At 43.9% G+C, this 16045-nt stretch overlaps 1 protein-coding gene across 1 annotated transcript in view; it reads right to left on the bottom strand.

Moving 5' to 3' along the window:
- Positions 1-16045, bottom strand: part of CCDC157 (coiled-coil domain containing 157) — a 322949-nt gene that overhangs the window by 26594 nt on the left and 280310 nt on the right. The window contains exon 10 of the mRNA XM_069619307.1: positions 3753-3850. Within this exon, the coding sequence (XP_069475408.1) occupies positions 3753-3850 (98 nt within the window). The remainder of the gene's footprint in view (positions 1-3752; positions 3851-16045) is intronic.

Here is a 16045-nt window from a genome sequence, read left to right as displayed (position 1 = left end):
TATCCACTCAGAATTGATCATTTGTGGGTTGAGGGAACCTTGCAGGGGGAAATTCTAACTTGAGTGCTATCTTTCCTAAAATCAAAAAGTGCTCCTATTTCCTGGTGTTTTGTAGAGATGTCAATAGAAGGTTAACTTAAGTGCATTGCTTACATTCCTATTGTTATTATCACCCCATTGGCGATTGATGCCCCATATTAAAAATGGTATGATTTCTTTTGAATTTTAAAATAAATAAATATTGTATTTTACCAAAGCAGGCCTGGTTCATGGTCCATTGTGACCTGAGATATTTGAAAAGGGGGTGTGATATGAGTGGTGTACCATCTCAATATTGAATCGAACATAAAAATAAGCATTTCAGTTGTGCGCTGCATACTAGGCTGAGACCAAGGTGTGTGTCACCTGATTGAAATCCTTAACAATATCGATGCTTATATCACTTTTGTATCTCAGAGCCACATTCACCATTCACATTCCCAACCCATCATTCAGACATCGAACATAAAATGGTTCTCAATTCCCCTCTTCCCATTTGCACCAAATCTTTCTTGCTTTTTTCGGTGTATATACGCTGTTCCATTGCCCTGCAGATGTCTACATCAGCAACCCATTGCTCGAAAAGAGGGCGCTCATGGGACCCCTACAGCTTTGTAATGTTACTCTTAATTAGTCCTGTCGTGCATAGAAAGAGCTTCTCATAGAGAGTGGTAAGTCCTTCCTCACCAATTCCTAACAATAGCACTTTGGGGTCCATTGGCACCTCTCGTCTCAACACTCCCGCCAGTTTATTACAGCATTGATGCCAGAAGCCCAGGACCAGGACCTGGGGGCATTCCCATAGGATATGGATGAAAGTGCGCTCAGCCCTGTAACAGCATAGACAGTTTGGGCTCGTGGCTCGGTTCCATCGATACAACGCGACCCTATGATAGTACACTCTATGCAAGATCTTAAGTTGTATCAGACGGAGTCTAGAGGAGATTGCAGTCCCACGTGGATACATCAGTGCCAATAGCAAGTCCTATGGTTCAATGGTCCCTACATCCACTTCCCATTTTGCTTTCTGTCAAAAAATTTCTTAACTACCGAATTGTGAAGGAAGACATACTCTGACTGAAATTCAAATATGCACCTATAACAGAACGATATGATTTTTCTTTAGGTGCAATTGGGCAAGTTTGGCAGGAATTACGAGTTATGAGAAATGAGAATATTTCTTTAAGTGAACAGGTGGCAGTGTTGGATCAGTAGGTTAACATGATAGAGGCTCAGGAATATCAGGGCCTCGATCGTGTACATCAACTTGAAGATGGCCATCATGTTCCTGATTGCCTTAAACCTTTTTGGTGGTGGGGAAGCCTGCACTGTCTTACCCGATGCAAACAGGTGGCAACTACTACCATAACAAGAGAAGACACACAGCATTGATATTAAGCAAAAGGGCAGCACTTTGAACTGTCAATTGCGGCCTGCTGCCACAAACCAAGTTAGTTCGGTGAGGCGGAAAGATTGGGATGTGAAAATACACGCCCAAGGACAACATCCAGTCTCACTTTTAGATTGCCCCTAACATTTGGCCCAGATTGGATAAAAACTCTGCACTGGGGCTCAAAGGCACCCGTTCAACAAGACTGAACTTCTCCTGACCGGGTCCACTGAGGCCCTAAAGAAACTCACACAATTCAGCCACTTCACCATTGACAACGTTAAAATCCCAGTCTCTGAATCAGTGAAAACTCTTGGAGTATACCTAGACTCAAACCTCTCCATGACTATGTAAGTCAATGCCATTGCCTCTGCCGCGGCATACCACGCCAAACTCTTAAACGCAGCTACACAATTCCTCTCCAAGGAGAATTGCCTTGGCTCAAGACTCGACTACTGTAATGTCCTCTTTCTGGGCACATCAGTAAAAAATATGGAAAAACTGCAGATTATCCAAAACAGCATTCTCCGTGCAGGCATCCCCAACAGGGAACACATAACTGCTAGGAAACAGGTGCACTGTTTACCCATTAACGAGCACGTCCTATTCAAAACCCTCGCTCTAACCCACAAATGTGTCTACCAAACTGCACCCTTCTACCTGTCCAAAAGAAGACACATTTCGGCTTCCACTAGAGAAACCAGAACTCACTATTCGAACTTGCTCACAGTTCCTAAAATCAAGCTAGCCAGAGCAGGAGGAGCCAGCTTCCCTTACCTAGTGGCCCTTCAATGGAATACCCTCCCACCATCCCTAAGACCCGAAAACTCACACATTGCCTTCCGCAGAGCAGTCAAGATGTTACTCTTCACCTAAACACTACCACACTCTACTTGTATACAACACTTTCAATACCGTCTGCTTGAAATTTATAATGTATGCATGTACCCGAAGGCCACTGAGATGCCTCATGTAACTAAGCTCATCACATGTAACAGCGCCTCGATGCCCAAGGGCTGTTTGCGCGCTATAGAAATCTAAATAAAAATAAAATGATATCATGTCCATACCATTCACATCTTGGTGATCCCTAGGGACGTCTTCGTCCACATCATCCTATAGGTACTCGCCAAATGTTTCTTGAGACCTAGAATATCTATCACTGCGCCTCCCCAGCAACGCTTGACACCCTACATGGCTCTGGCTATGGGGTCTAAACTTGGATACCAACCAGCCTCTACAACACCTCTGGCATTTTACTCTGGGCTGTGCTGACTCAATGGACTCCCCGAAGGTGCCCCCATCATTCAGGTCTACAGTGGTAGCCACAGTATTGGGAGCACCCAACACTGCTACGGTGCCGGTTCTCCAGGTCCACACTGATAAGAAGGCAGGGTGGGATGCACCGTTAGCGGTTGGTCAATTTCTGCAAACACGGGACATATTTTGCAGTGGAAGGAGCCTAGACTACTCACTGCCAACATCATACTACCATACGGTGTCATGACAGCCATTACCACTGACATGACAGGGGGGAGTGTTTGGCCGATGGGTCTCCCTTCTTCTTTGTCTCAGAGTGCCAGTGCTTGGATGACCGTGAGGCACTCGTGGGATTGGATCTCTTCCTCTCCCCCCTTTGTAATCAGCAGAAGGGCACCAGCAAGAGTCCCTCCCCAACAAGTTCTTCAAGTTCGACCACGATCTTCTCCTGCAACACGTAAAAAAAGTCTGTGCTCAATTGACTGCCTGGTCCTTTAGCATAAGCCCTGGCAGGTATCACAGCTCTTGCTTTTATTAGACGTCCCCAAGCGCCACATGCAACTGTGATGCGTGTAGGCAAGGGACATCATCCTGGAGCATTTGATGCAGGCTTTAAAGTCAGATAGCTTCTTGCTGATTTTGGAAGGATTTTTAGAAAAATGCCAATTTCAATAAAAAGTACGCATCCAAATTCCAACTTGAGTGACCATTAGAGTCCTAGCCTCTAAGCACGTTCTGAGATCCCACTACCTGCAGTAACTCCTGTAACTGTCCTCTGCCCTAAGCCTGGGTCAGGAGAACTCAGTTGGATCCCCCATTGTACCTCCTCTAGGCCCAGTATCACACAGCAAGGGGCGGCACTTGCCCCTGATGGCCCTCACATCCAAAATCATCGGGCAGTGGCAGGGGACTTTGTCACAGTGGATAGAGTTGCGTATTAAATTAACTAACATTTTTGGGATGAGGAAATGGTGAGTATACATAGATTAAGAGGATATAAAGCAAGGCAGAAGACATTTATCAACTCTAGCTCAGGGAGCCACAGAGCAAAAACAGCACTCACCGAGTTTCATCTATATGAGTTTCACTTCTGCGACCATCTGATCCAGTTCTGTCTGAAGAAGTGCCAGCCCGACCCCATAGTTGGGTTTGTGGTATCAGCTACAGGGACAAGGTCAAAGAGATGAAGAGGAACAACACATGCACAATCTGTTAATTATTATAAAGGGCCTATACTGGACTGTAAGGTATCACAAATGAGGCATTACTTGTACAAATCTAGGACTTCATCAAAATAAAGTGCTCATAAGAATGTATGTCTTCACAACACATTTAAAGTATTTGTTGTAAATTATCCAGTGCAAATATTGGTTGTTAGATTTCTGGAACGGTAATTTACAGTGTCTAAAACCAAACATTTTCTCTGCAGGAACAAGCATGAAAACAAGTTGCTTGGAAATTAATAATAATAATATGATCTAAATATATGGTATGCAAAATAGTTCCTGCCGAGGAGTGTGCACATAAAGTGTTTCTGATATAACTAGATTTACACTTCTAAATATTTTGCCAGCATACCACTTATTTAACAATGATTTGGCATTTGGACAGTCTTATTAGCTTCCAATTAAGCACTGGATGATAATATGTACACATTAACATTTACTATCCCCAGACGCGCCAGAATATAGCAGTATTACAATAAAATATTGAACATGCATATGGGATTGATAAACAGAATGATAGGCATTCAGAGTTGAGAGGGACCACAAGGATCATCATATCAGACCTTCACATAGGGTGCAGGAGTTTACAGAGATAATGAGTGATGATCTAATCTCCTTGCAAGCCAATCTATTTCACCCATAGCTGATCTAATGATTACGAAAATGTGTCCTAACATCCAACTACACTTTCTTTATCTGCCCTTTAAAATGACTACCTCTTGACTTTCTATTTAGTACATATAATATAACATTCACTTGATGTTAAAATAACTCCCCTTAAAACTGGTATGGCACTAGCTTGTGCCCTTCTCAACCTTCCTTCTGAAGATTAATCATCAAACCTCATGTGCTAAAACATTAAAAGCTTGAATTAGTTGTGTGAACCTCCGATTTCTTAAGTTTGTTAATATCTTGCCTATGTTGTGGTGAGCAACACTTGGCAAGGTATTGAAAGGTTAACTTATCAATACTCTAGAAAGGGAAGCTGTTACGCCGCTATCTCTTCCCACTACGGCATAGTATTGCATACACTTTTCATATTACTGAATCAAATTGGCCTCGAATTAGGGTGAACTGGTTGTTGTTCTCTATAACCCCCTAAAATTATAAGTTTCTTCAATATAATTACCTAGAATTCAGTTACTTATATTTTCAATTAGCATTCGTTCATTTTCATTAATGACACCATCAGGATATAGCCGAGTGGCAAAAATATGAAGAGCTTTGAAGATGCTTCCATCCTAGATTAAAAACATTAACAATAGAACGAGGAAAAACAAGGCCCAAAACAAAAGATAGCACTCGAGGTAAACAGGAGCACTGAAACACAGCTGCCATTGTAGGGAGTATGATACCTATCCCAGGTCAACCTATCATTATGTTGACACATGGAGAATCACGCCTTACAGTCCCTCGAACCAGAGTGAATCTAGCCATCTGCTGTTAGCGCTATATAACATGAGGCTGTAACCATGGCCAAAAACACGTTACATCAAAGGGAAACACACTCCTGATTTAGGGGACTATGAGTAGCTCTGAACATAGCCATGGTCCTACAAATACCCAAGTACCCATGCCTCACAATTAGCAAAAACATACCCACTAAAGAACAGAGCTAAACCCATGACAGCCAAGTACACAAACATGATAAAAGCTGGCAACAAATAATTCTAACCATCTAGCCTTACCAAAAAACAACCAGACAACTCTGAATTCAGAACCACACATGCCAACGATATACTGATAGACTGACTTTCTATATGCATGCCCCACTGTTTCCCTGGGATGTGTACCATTTTGCTTTGGGAAATAGAGTGTTTCATTTTGCCTTTGGTTGGCCCTTGCTCACCTTAACATAGAATTATCTTGTGAAGGAAATGGAATTTTGCTAACGTTATTTGCCTGTTTTGAACCTGTTAAAAGTGTGGAAAACTTTGGTAGTCATTATGTCTTGCTACATTTTCTAATTAGAACTGGTTTTATTTTCAAATATTTATCGGTAGCTTCACCAACTACTGTGCAGATCTCTCATTGATCATTAGAAATGGTGTTATTTATGGAAACCCTTTCAGTCAAATACTAATTGTAAATCCAATCCTACAAATGTGCCCCATATAGTTTTTCTGGACCGTAAATTTATGCTGGTCAATGAGCGTTCCGATGTTGCTAATGCTTCAATACAAAATCTTATTTTAAATGACCAATACAATATACTCTGTATTTCAGAAAGTTGGCTTAATACCAGATCTGCTCCTATTTTAGACCTATTTACTCCTTATAACTATTCCATGGGTTGTTTGAAGTGGCTTAGGTATTCGAAGAATCACTTACAAATTTGCTCTTTAGATTCCATTTTTTTCTCTTCGATGTAATGTCTCCATTTTTCTTTCCAGCTATTTCCAACCTCTTCTTTATATGTTCTATATTCCCTCATATCTATCCGAAATTGGCGTTGAGACTATTTCTGAATTTTTGGCCGACAAATCCGTGGTTCACACTAGAAATACCTTCTGGGAGATTGTTACCTTCTTTGGTACTCTAGTGACAATTCAACATGGCTACTTCCTCCTAACACTTTAACTAATCTCAATTTTCATCAACATATTCTAGATGCGGCACATCATCAAAGCAATATCTAGGATTCAGTAATTTCAGAGAAATCCATACTTTTCTGGGATTACCCACTTATTACTGATTGGACAGTACATTGGGCTATCCATTTTTCTCTTCTTTCATCTATTTTCTCCTGCTCGGACTTCTATTCAGTGTCTATTGGTTCTCTCTTTTAAAAAGGCTATTTGGGCCTCCTTACCTGAATCCTTGTCCTCTGCGTGCAATGAACTTGCGCTTGGTTTTTCAACTGATGTTAACACTTTAGCTATGGAATACTATTCTCCTTTGCCCCTCGTTTGGCTCTTCAGATTGCACCCAAACGTTTAGCGAAAATCAAATCCCATCCCATTGGCCTTTAGGATTCTTCACAATTGACATTAGAAAAACAACATATCAGACGATTGGAAAACTGGTGGTGCAAAACACTGAATACAGAACTTCATTTGTAACTTCAACATCTTCATTTTTCTTACTAAGCACGTGTTTTTTAGGCAGATTCTGCACACTTTTATATTCACATTGTAAATGCTGTAAACTGACAGCTATTTCAGGCCATACCGCGTTGTCAATTTTATCACCATTCCGAGTTTTTCTATTTCTACTAAACAACAAAATTGTTATAATCCTATTTTATTGATAAGATTAAGAACAACTAAAACCACACTGCTGTGAAGAGTTTGAACTCTACTACTCCTGCCACTGCTGTCATTTCTTGTTCTGTCCCAATTATGAATACGTTCTCTTTTTCAGATTCTGGTTTTGTTAAGTCTTCCATCTTCTATGAAAGCAACCTCTTGTGTAACACTCGTCTTACTACATTCTGTTTCTACTTTTTGGCACCCTTTAGTAAATGCCTCTTTCAATCAATGGATCTTTCCTGGCCCATTAAAGTCTGGTCAGCTAATAAATTTAATTTAAAAAACCTGGTCTTGACCCCCTCGAAAATGCTATCTACTGCCTCATTACGTTCTTGACATTTTTCAGCAAATGTTTGGAGAAGTGTGCAGTAGGTTTAACCTTCATGTCACCTATCCACCATCTCCCTATTGTGGGTCTATCAATATGGTTTCTGTCCATATTGTAGGACCAGGACAGCCATTCTTCAGCTGGTGCACAATGCCATGTGTGTGCTGGATTCCGGATGGGTCCGTTTACTCATTCTGCTGGATCTCGCAGCAGAGTTTGATACAGATCATGAGGTTTTGATTAACATTGTTTTCTCTTGACCTGGGCGGCTGAGTTCTGTTCTGGACTAGTTCTCCTTTGTAAAAAATCATTCAATTTGTTCAGGTTGGATAGGCCAGGTGTGGCCATTTGCCAGTGCAACATGGGGTTCCTCACTTGATCCTATCACCCATGTTGTTAAGCATCTATGTGGAATCTCTGGGAGATGTAGTGTCTGGAATAGGTCTCAAAGCACATCAGCATGCCAACAATCCAAACCGATCGTAGGGTGGCACTCCCTGCTGATGCCCTGCACTATGTGTTGAAATAGAAATCATCTCTCATAGTCTTGGTTCTCTTCTTTTGGGGGCCCTTGCTCTGGTCCTCCTCCACCAGGTTAGGAGGAGGTCCCTGGCCCGGTTTTAAAGAGCTTGAAAGTTTTTCCAGAGTCCGATGGTGAGGGGTGTAGGAAGATGTAACCACAGTAAAATAGCAAGGTGTCCTTTACATTATTCCTTACTCTCACAGTTGGTGCTATGGTCAAGCAGTCAGTCATTCCTTTTTTGAAGGCAATAGGATGGCACCAAAGCAGAATTAGGCCCAGATACAGACACAATAAAATACACCACACATAAACACTGTAAAGATATACATACATTAATATAGTAATATAGTAATATAGTAATGTACTGAAGTTTAAACACAGTCAAATATGTACTTAGAAAATAAGCAGCAAAGTATGTACAAAAGAAAAATACAGTAAGTGTTACACAATGATTCCACCTTACTCCAAAAATTACATGGAGTACTATACCTATATGGCTCATACAAAGGAGGTGGGAAAATGCTTTCAACAAGTAGGAAACAGGCCTACAGAAACAATAAACAGTAGATAAAATCAGTCAGGGTCAGAAAGGCCCATGTGCCAGTGAAAGGAAGAATATGTGAAATATCAAGAGCTACTGACAAAGAGTACCTGAACGGCCATGAAGATAACACATGATTACTCCTAGCTTCTCTATTCTCCAACCATAGTTTCGATTTGCTGGGACAAAGCACACAGAATGCAAATACTTGGGGGAAGGACACAGCATATGCTAGCAGGGCGACAAATGGGAGGACACATTGTTTTTTAATTGGTCTACGTTCAGAACATCAGAAAAAGGGCTGAAGGGGACCTCAATAGAAGTACCATGAGTCATGAAAAGAAAATCAGAAACCAATGGAAGCCAGCAAAATGTTTTGGGGTCCCGCAGACTAAGGTAAAAAGAACATCAAAATGGTATTCTGTCATAACAAAGCTCTACTCTCATTCCAATTCTCACAGGACGTGTGCCCCTCCCCTCAATCTTCTCGTTTTCTTCACCAGTTATCTATTAAGCTGTTCTTTGCTGGCTCTCCCTGTCCCACTTGTTTCTTTCCCTTCAATCTCCCTTTTCTACAGAATTTCTCCTTCTCCCCTTTATGTTAGTGTTTCTGTTCCACCTTCCCTTCCAGACATTCCTCTTGCCGTCAACCAGCATTCACTGATATGAATATCTGGCTCAGGGGGATACACGCCAGCAGGCTCACAAATGCCTGCTTGCATGTCCCACATGTTTCTCTTCTCCCCCTTCACATACATCATGTCATGGACTATGGGGTATATGAAATAGGAGGCTAAAGATGGCATGTGGAACAAGGTGGATCCACTGTACAGGGCCTCCAGAGTCAGTATCCACCAAATTCTATCTGTTAGCTCCTTCAATTTGACAAAGTAATGACACATAACACCAAACAGCTATGAATCGTACCTTTGATTTGGTGGAATGAGCACATTTCTCTTAAACCAGTACCCCGTGCAAAATGTTTGCCATGGGAATGCAGGGCACAATTCTAGCAATTCTGGCCTCAGCTGCCTAGTGCCTAGGCAAAACATCACAATGAATGACAAACGGTATCCAGAAATTAAGATTTGACAAATGGTGCCACAACTATACAGGCTATTTTACAGGAAAGAAAATCAAGGAAAAAAAAACAAAGGTTCAAAAGATCTCAAGTGGTTCTTGCCATATTGCATTATTTTGTGGTGGGTTTCACTCACTGTTTTTTGGTAGTTTAAGGCACCCAAAATAAATCCATCCAGAGCACTAACCCACCCATCCTGCTCCCAAATCGTTATTTGACTCCTTGGTGTCATCACCCCTATGACCTGTTTTACATTGCCCAGCCCCCTGAAGACACTGACCACTTATCAAACATGCAAGAGACATCTTTCCTTTTCCCAGCTGGGTGGCACTGCACAGGCTGTGATTCAAGCCTTTAGCTGGCCTACGCGGCAATCTTGCTTGTGGGCAGCTCACTGTTTTGCTTTAGCAATAGCAGGATTTAGCTTACCTCTCTAATGGCACTTCCCAAGAAGCAGAGGCATTGCTAGGGGTGGGGGGCTTAGGGGGCTATAGCCCCAGGTCTTTTGGTTGTAGCCCCGGATAGAATCTCAGGGTCTACAAACAAAAGGCTAGCTAGCCCCGAGTCCCGACATTAGTGGAGCCTCAGATCTTTTCCAGAACAAGCAACACCCCTGCCAAGATGTTATTGCTGGCGCAGTCAAGCTTGTGAAGTCCACGGTTTCCCAGCAGACACAGGAGGTATTTGACCAACAGCAGGAAATCCCTTGATGGACTACTGTGCACCTAAAGAGCACTGGCAGGGTTTGGGTCCAGCCAGCAGGACTGGCATATTTTTCCAGGTCCTGAGCAACAGGCTTGGAACCAGAAAGTCAAGCACCCCAACAGGATCCAACCCGCTGCATATTATAGGTCCGACAGCCATTGAAGAAAACAAGTACAGACTGGACCTGCTAATCAAAGAACAGGAAAACTGGCAACGTTGCAAATAGCGGCTGATAAATCTGAACCAGTGGTTCGTTCACTTTTGCTCCAGACAAATCAGGAACATAATTAGTAACCCTAAACGCTTTACATAAATTAACTGAATGATCTCACATTTGGAAAAGGTTTTTGTAACATATCCCTGAAGGCCTGGAACTGGGGTAACCTGGTAGGGGGAAGCCTATATTCATTAGATCAGTTGAACTGATTTTAGTCCTGTGTCAGAGTGGTTTCCTAGTGTTTTTTTAAGTCTGGCAGAAGGGTGGGAGGTGGGGTTATGGGCAAGAGGGTTCAATCAGATGCCTGGGGACCAAAAGGGGGCTAGACCTTGACAATGGAGAAACCATAATTACATTGCATTAAAACACAAGCATTAGGGAAACGTGTCAAACAGTGACTGGGACCAAAATGTACACCAAGACCAGATATACAGTACAATAGCAAGAGTTTTGTATGGATATTTATGCAGAAGTGGGCTAAATAAAAGAACATTGGGGAAACTCAAATAACCGTTTTAGCAATTGAAGTTTCCAGAGGGAAGCTCTCTGACCCTCAGAGACTCGACAATGTCCTTCCAGGTTATCCCAAGGTCTTTGGGCCTTCCCAGCCTTGCCTTGCCTCGTTACAAGCTTTAGCAGGTTACAAACCATTTCTGGTCCTGTCCGGTTGCAGACTTTAGAAGCAGTTCCTCAATCGTTCCTGCTTGAATGATCTCAAATTTGGACATAACAACCACCTCCTACTTCCATTTTACCAGGCACTTCTCCCTCTCTACTCCTCTTTCTTCCCAACTTCCTCAGTCTATCTAGCTCCAGCTCTCTCCCAACTGCTCCACTCAACACGTTTTTCGAAAACACCAACCTCCTGGTCCAGGAAGTGATTATGCCAGGGTGGTTCTCTGGTTGAGGGTCTGCATCTGTGCTCTACAAGTGGGATAGGGCTATAATTCGTGCTGTTCCTTAGTGCACTTGGGGATTTGTTGTATTGGGGGATAGACTTAGACCAGTCTCATCCACCATCTTGGAAATCACTCTTACCTTCCAAACCCTCCCTTGTGTTGGCTGAAGTCTCTTGTATTGCCTGCATGTAGCCTAAAAGCTGGAAGTACACTTGGTTAGTGGTCTACTTTGGTTTACTAGATACTGTGCATCTGTGAGGAAATTGAAACATTGTATTCCCATTGAGGGTAGGTTTCATCAGGAAACAAGTCTTTGGCACATTTATTTGCTATCGTAATACAAGCCACGGTCAGAAAACAAACATGCAACACCCAAATCGCAAGACCGCGTGGTTCACAGCTTGTCAATTTAAAGTGGGATACTGACTTCCTTAATGGTTCTGGTGAGTAGTAACAATGTTGCAATACAATCTACTAATGTTGAATACACAAACCTGACAAGGTTTAAAGGGACATGGGTGTTTATCTGTTTCAAGGCCCTTTTGGCTTTCCTGGATGGAGCTTCAGGCTCTTTCAATTGGAGAGGGTCAGTGTTCCTCTTGGAATTTGGGGACCCTGGAAAGGGTGCAGACTGTCTAGAGTCTCTCCACTGCTGTGGGCCGAGGCACTGCTGGCTGATGGGGGGGGCCAATCCATATAGCATCGACTGACCTCTGGGGTTTGCATGCTATTGTCTCCGACCAGACAACTGGGAATAACCCAGGCCACAGGGACAGTGCCCCTGAAAACCATGGCACAGGCAGGTGAAGTCATCACATATTTCCCTCTCTTTCTTTTGTTTCCCAGTCGGGTCTTCCGGGGGTTGTCTGGGTTGGAAACGTGGAATGTAGGTCCCGTTAGCTGAGACTATCATCCTGCGTGGAGAAATCCGGATACAATTCTCTTTGGGGTTTGTGGTGCTTGGTTTAGTGCCTTCTCCCAGGAATCTATTAGCCAGCCACCAAACCCATAATCTACAACACCCTCTGAACCACTGGCGTAGGTGGGTGTACCTTTATGCAGACTCTCTAGAGGACTAGCCTTCCTGGGAATAATCTGACCAGATGGGGCAGGCTGGATGGGTAGGGTCTGCTTCCAGGTTCCATGATCATCACCTAGTTTGCAGGTGGGCCAATGCCCCTGTAACCTTTCCTCCAAAGCTTCCTGGCACATTTCACTGGACATGTGTTCTCATAGGAAGTCACAAGTGGCATCCAGCTCTCTGGGTGTCAGTCTCTTCTGCCATCTTCTGCTCAGGTGGTTACTGCAGACAATGTTTCTTGCCCATTGGGTGAGGATTTAGGACTTTCAATTTTTTCTGTGGATCTTAGGACTCGCCATCCATCTTGATTTTCTGGCTGTGAGCAATTTGTGGTTGTCCACCATCAGCAGGCCCCTGCTGCGATAGCTCCAGAGCTGGCTGTGGTACTCCTTGCTGGTTCTGATGTAGCTGACAGACTTCCTCCCCAATCTGATCGTCTGACTGGTTATTTTCTCCAGAAATGCGAATTGAGGTGTTGCAAGAGTCCCTACTGGGACCTTGGTCCATCCCAAAAGTATGGAGGAAAGGGGAAGGGACGTAGGAATCCTAATGGAATATTGATGAACTTGGTTTTGAGGTTTCGGCAAACACCGATTATCCCAGAGACATGTTCTTCATGTATTTAAGGCTATTTGATCTGGATTTGGGGGTGCTTCCTCCAATCAAGTACTGTGGTTCGGCCTTGCATATGGTTTTATCCCACTGTAGCATTCCCGGATCGCTACATCCAGTAATCCAACTGCTCAGCAGAACTTAGAAAACAGTGAGTATTGGAGAAGACTAGAAGGAGGTGGGAGAGGAGCAGACATGCTCTAAGTCTGAATGGCTTGAGTGGAGGAGGGGTGGAGGTATCAAGGAGCTATAAGTTAAGATAGACAGACAAGGAGAGTACAAGAGGTGCTGTAAGCTCCCCTTCGGCACAAGATAATTTCTACTCAATGAGGAGGTAGAAGGGGATGGATTCAGGACCTCAAAACAAGGAGGTGAAGAGTGTACCCTGAGCTAACCTGTGGAGAAGCCAAGGCGGCCAACTTCTAAGGAGCTTTGGGGCTCGCTTCCACCTTGCACAGACCTAGTTGCCACCTTCACCAAAGCTTAACATACAGCCACACAATGTCCTGGTACCCAGTCTAAGGGGGTGGAGATGAACAGACTGAACAGCCAGAAGGGAAGTGTGGGGGCACTGAAGCCCCCGCAAGACTGAGCGACGGAGATGGGATAATATATCCCAACAAGGGTGTAACGCTCACCTGATTCCCACAGAGGCGCTGGACTTGGCAGGAAGGTGTCTGTGACTCGAAAAGTGATGTGCAGGACTCGATTGGCTTCTGGGGTCGAACCTCTTCTCACTGTGTGTCGAACCCGAAGGGTGAGGTTTCTGTAGGTGAAAGAATATGGGGGTTAAGGGTCTGGGCTGTTGAATGTTCCTCTCCCTCTCCCTGTCTTCCTAGCTTCTCCGTAGAGCCCCCCCCAGGTCACGTGCTCACCTTAGATAGGTGAATGCTGGACTCTCCATCTGCGTCTGGTGCAGGGTGCCGTTGCCAGTTCCTTCACTGGTGAAACATAGGCCTCTTGAACTCAGAGGATCGTTACCGTCGTTAACTGCACGAGCGGTGAGTTTCCGGGCACCTTTTTAGTCTTTATAGTCTTTAGGTGCGTGGCGCGTTAATATTGTACAGGACTCTGTATAATGCTTTTCCCTTTTTGTCTTGCAGGACTCTGGAGATGGAAGATGGAGTGAAGCGCCTGGAAATGAGTAAGTAAATGCAAGCGCTCAAACTGTCTTTTTCCCTTGCTGCTTAGTCCGTGCTGAAGAGACGCCGGAGTATTTGCCGGCGTTCTATTGACGAGCGCGATGGGCGTAAGTAAATACCTGTCTAATGTCTCTTCTTTTGTTTTCACAGGCGGCGATGCAGCGTGAAGAAATCCGGAATTCGCGGAGTGCCGGTGAGTAATAACAATGCTTTTGTCTTCACAGGCGGAGGTGCAGCGTGAAGAAATCCGGAATTCGCGGAGTGCCGGTAAGTAATAACAATGCTTTTGTCTTCACAGGCGGAGGTGCAGCGTGAAGAAATGGCCGCAGCCGATGGATCAGGTGAGTAAGCACTGCGTGTAAAGGTTGCCTTGCTAACTTGTTGTTTCTTGTCCTTGCAGGTGCTGTTGTCGACTGGATACAGGAATGGTAAGTATAATTCTTGCAGGTTCAGGATCGAAAGAAGAAAGGCCGGAACAGACTCGGTGAGCGTTCTGCTGCAGATGCAGAATAACGCGAAGCACGTTTCATCTATCGGGTGTGGTTTAAATAGCCTTGGAGTGATGAGGCGTCTTCCTCCACGGCCCCGCCTAGGTAAGAAAAGAGTTGCAGTTCCAGAAGTGTTCCAGTGCTGTATCCAGGGAGTGGAGCTTGCCCCACCCAGGTAAGAAAGTAGTTCTTGTTCACAGAGGACTTCTAAGTGGCTGGTAAGTAAGCAGCATGGTCTGCTGCAGGTAAGTCCGCCCAAGCATCTTCATACATAATATGAGCCCGGCGCTTCCAGTGCCGGGACCGATGACTTTGATGAGCCTGGTGCCACCGGCGCCAGGACAAGGCCCAAAAGGTCCCAGTGGGGATCGGCTGGTGCCTAAGATAACGGTAAGGGGCCTGCTTCCAAGGATGTTGGGCTGTTCCTGACTCCTTGGAAGCAGTGATCATGACAAAGGGATCCCTGTATTACAAAGTATGAAACCCAGAGAATCTTGTTTGACCCCCAGAGACTACGAATTTGAACCCAAGGCAAAGCCATCCTGTGCAGTGTTGATGAGGACATTCAACTCTACCATGATTCTGGCAAAGACAAAAAACAATCTGAAACACACCTAACATGTTATGTCATGTCTAACGTTTGTTACAGAACTTGGACATTTTAGCATAAGGCAGACAAGTTCACATTTTAAGAATATTAATGAAGCTCCATCATAATCATAGAAATTACTGTACTTTTTTTTTTTTTTTTTTTAGAAATGTACCATATATAAGACCCCTTTTTGTGTAACTGTACAGAACTCCTTGCTGTGGGGGAAACCAAGAGAACAAGTTGCACTGGACACCCTCAAGAAAGGATATGATGAATGAGGCCTTTCAGTGCAGATTATGAATTGCACTGTTTGGACATCTCAGTTGCAATAGGTGGCCAAATATGGCAGAATTAGAGGCAAGCAGGATAAGACCCAACCAGGTACCTACTCTTGGCTTAGGGTCAGTGAACAATGCTAACAGAAGAAACCCTGTACTGTCAGCGTTACAAATGATTTTAATATTGAGCAAAGGAAGGAAACCAATATCCAGTGCCTCTCTGACCCCTCCTACGTTAAAAATTAGATCAGGAAGGGAGCATGACAGGGGGAACCCAAAGATGACACCCCAGGACCAAGATTATATCAACAAGTAAACGCATTGTCCTGTTACACCAGGTTTAAATTAATACAATAGAACATTTGACACCCAGCTTACCTGACGCCCTGGAG

This window comes from Ambystoma mexicanum, chromosome 10 (assembly GCF_040938575.1).
Source record: "Ambystoma mexicanum isolate Mex_15411 chromosome 10, UKY_AmexF1_1, whole genome shotgun sequence".
Classification (NCBI taxonomy): domain Eukaryota; kingdom Metazoa; phylum Chordata; class Amphibia; order Caudata; family Ambystomatidae; genus Ambystoma; species Ambystoma mexicanum.
This window is presented reverse-complemented; position numbering and strand designations above follow the sequence as displayed.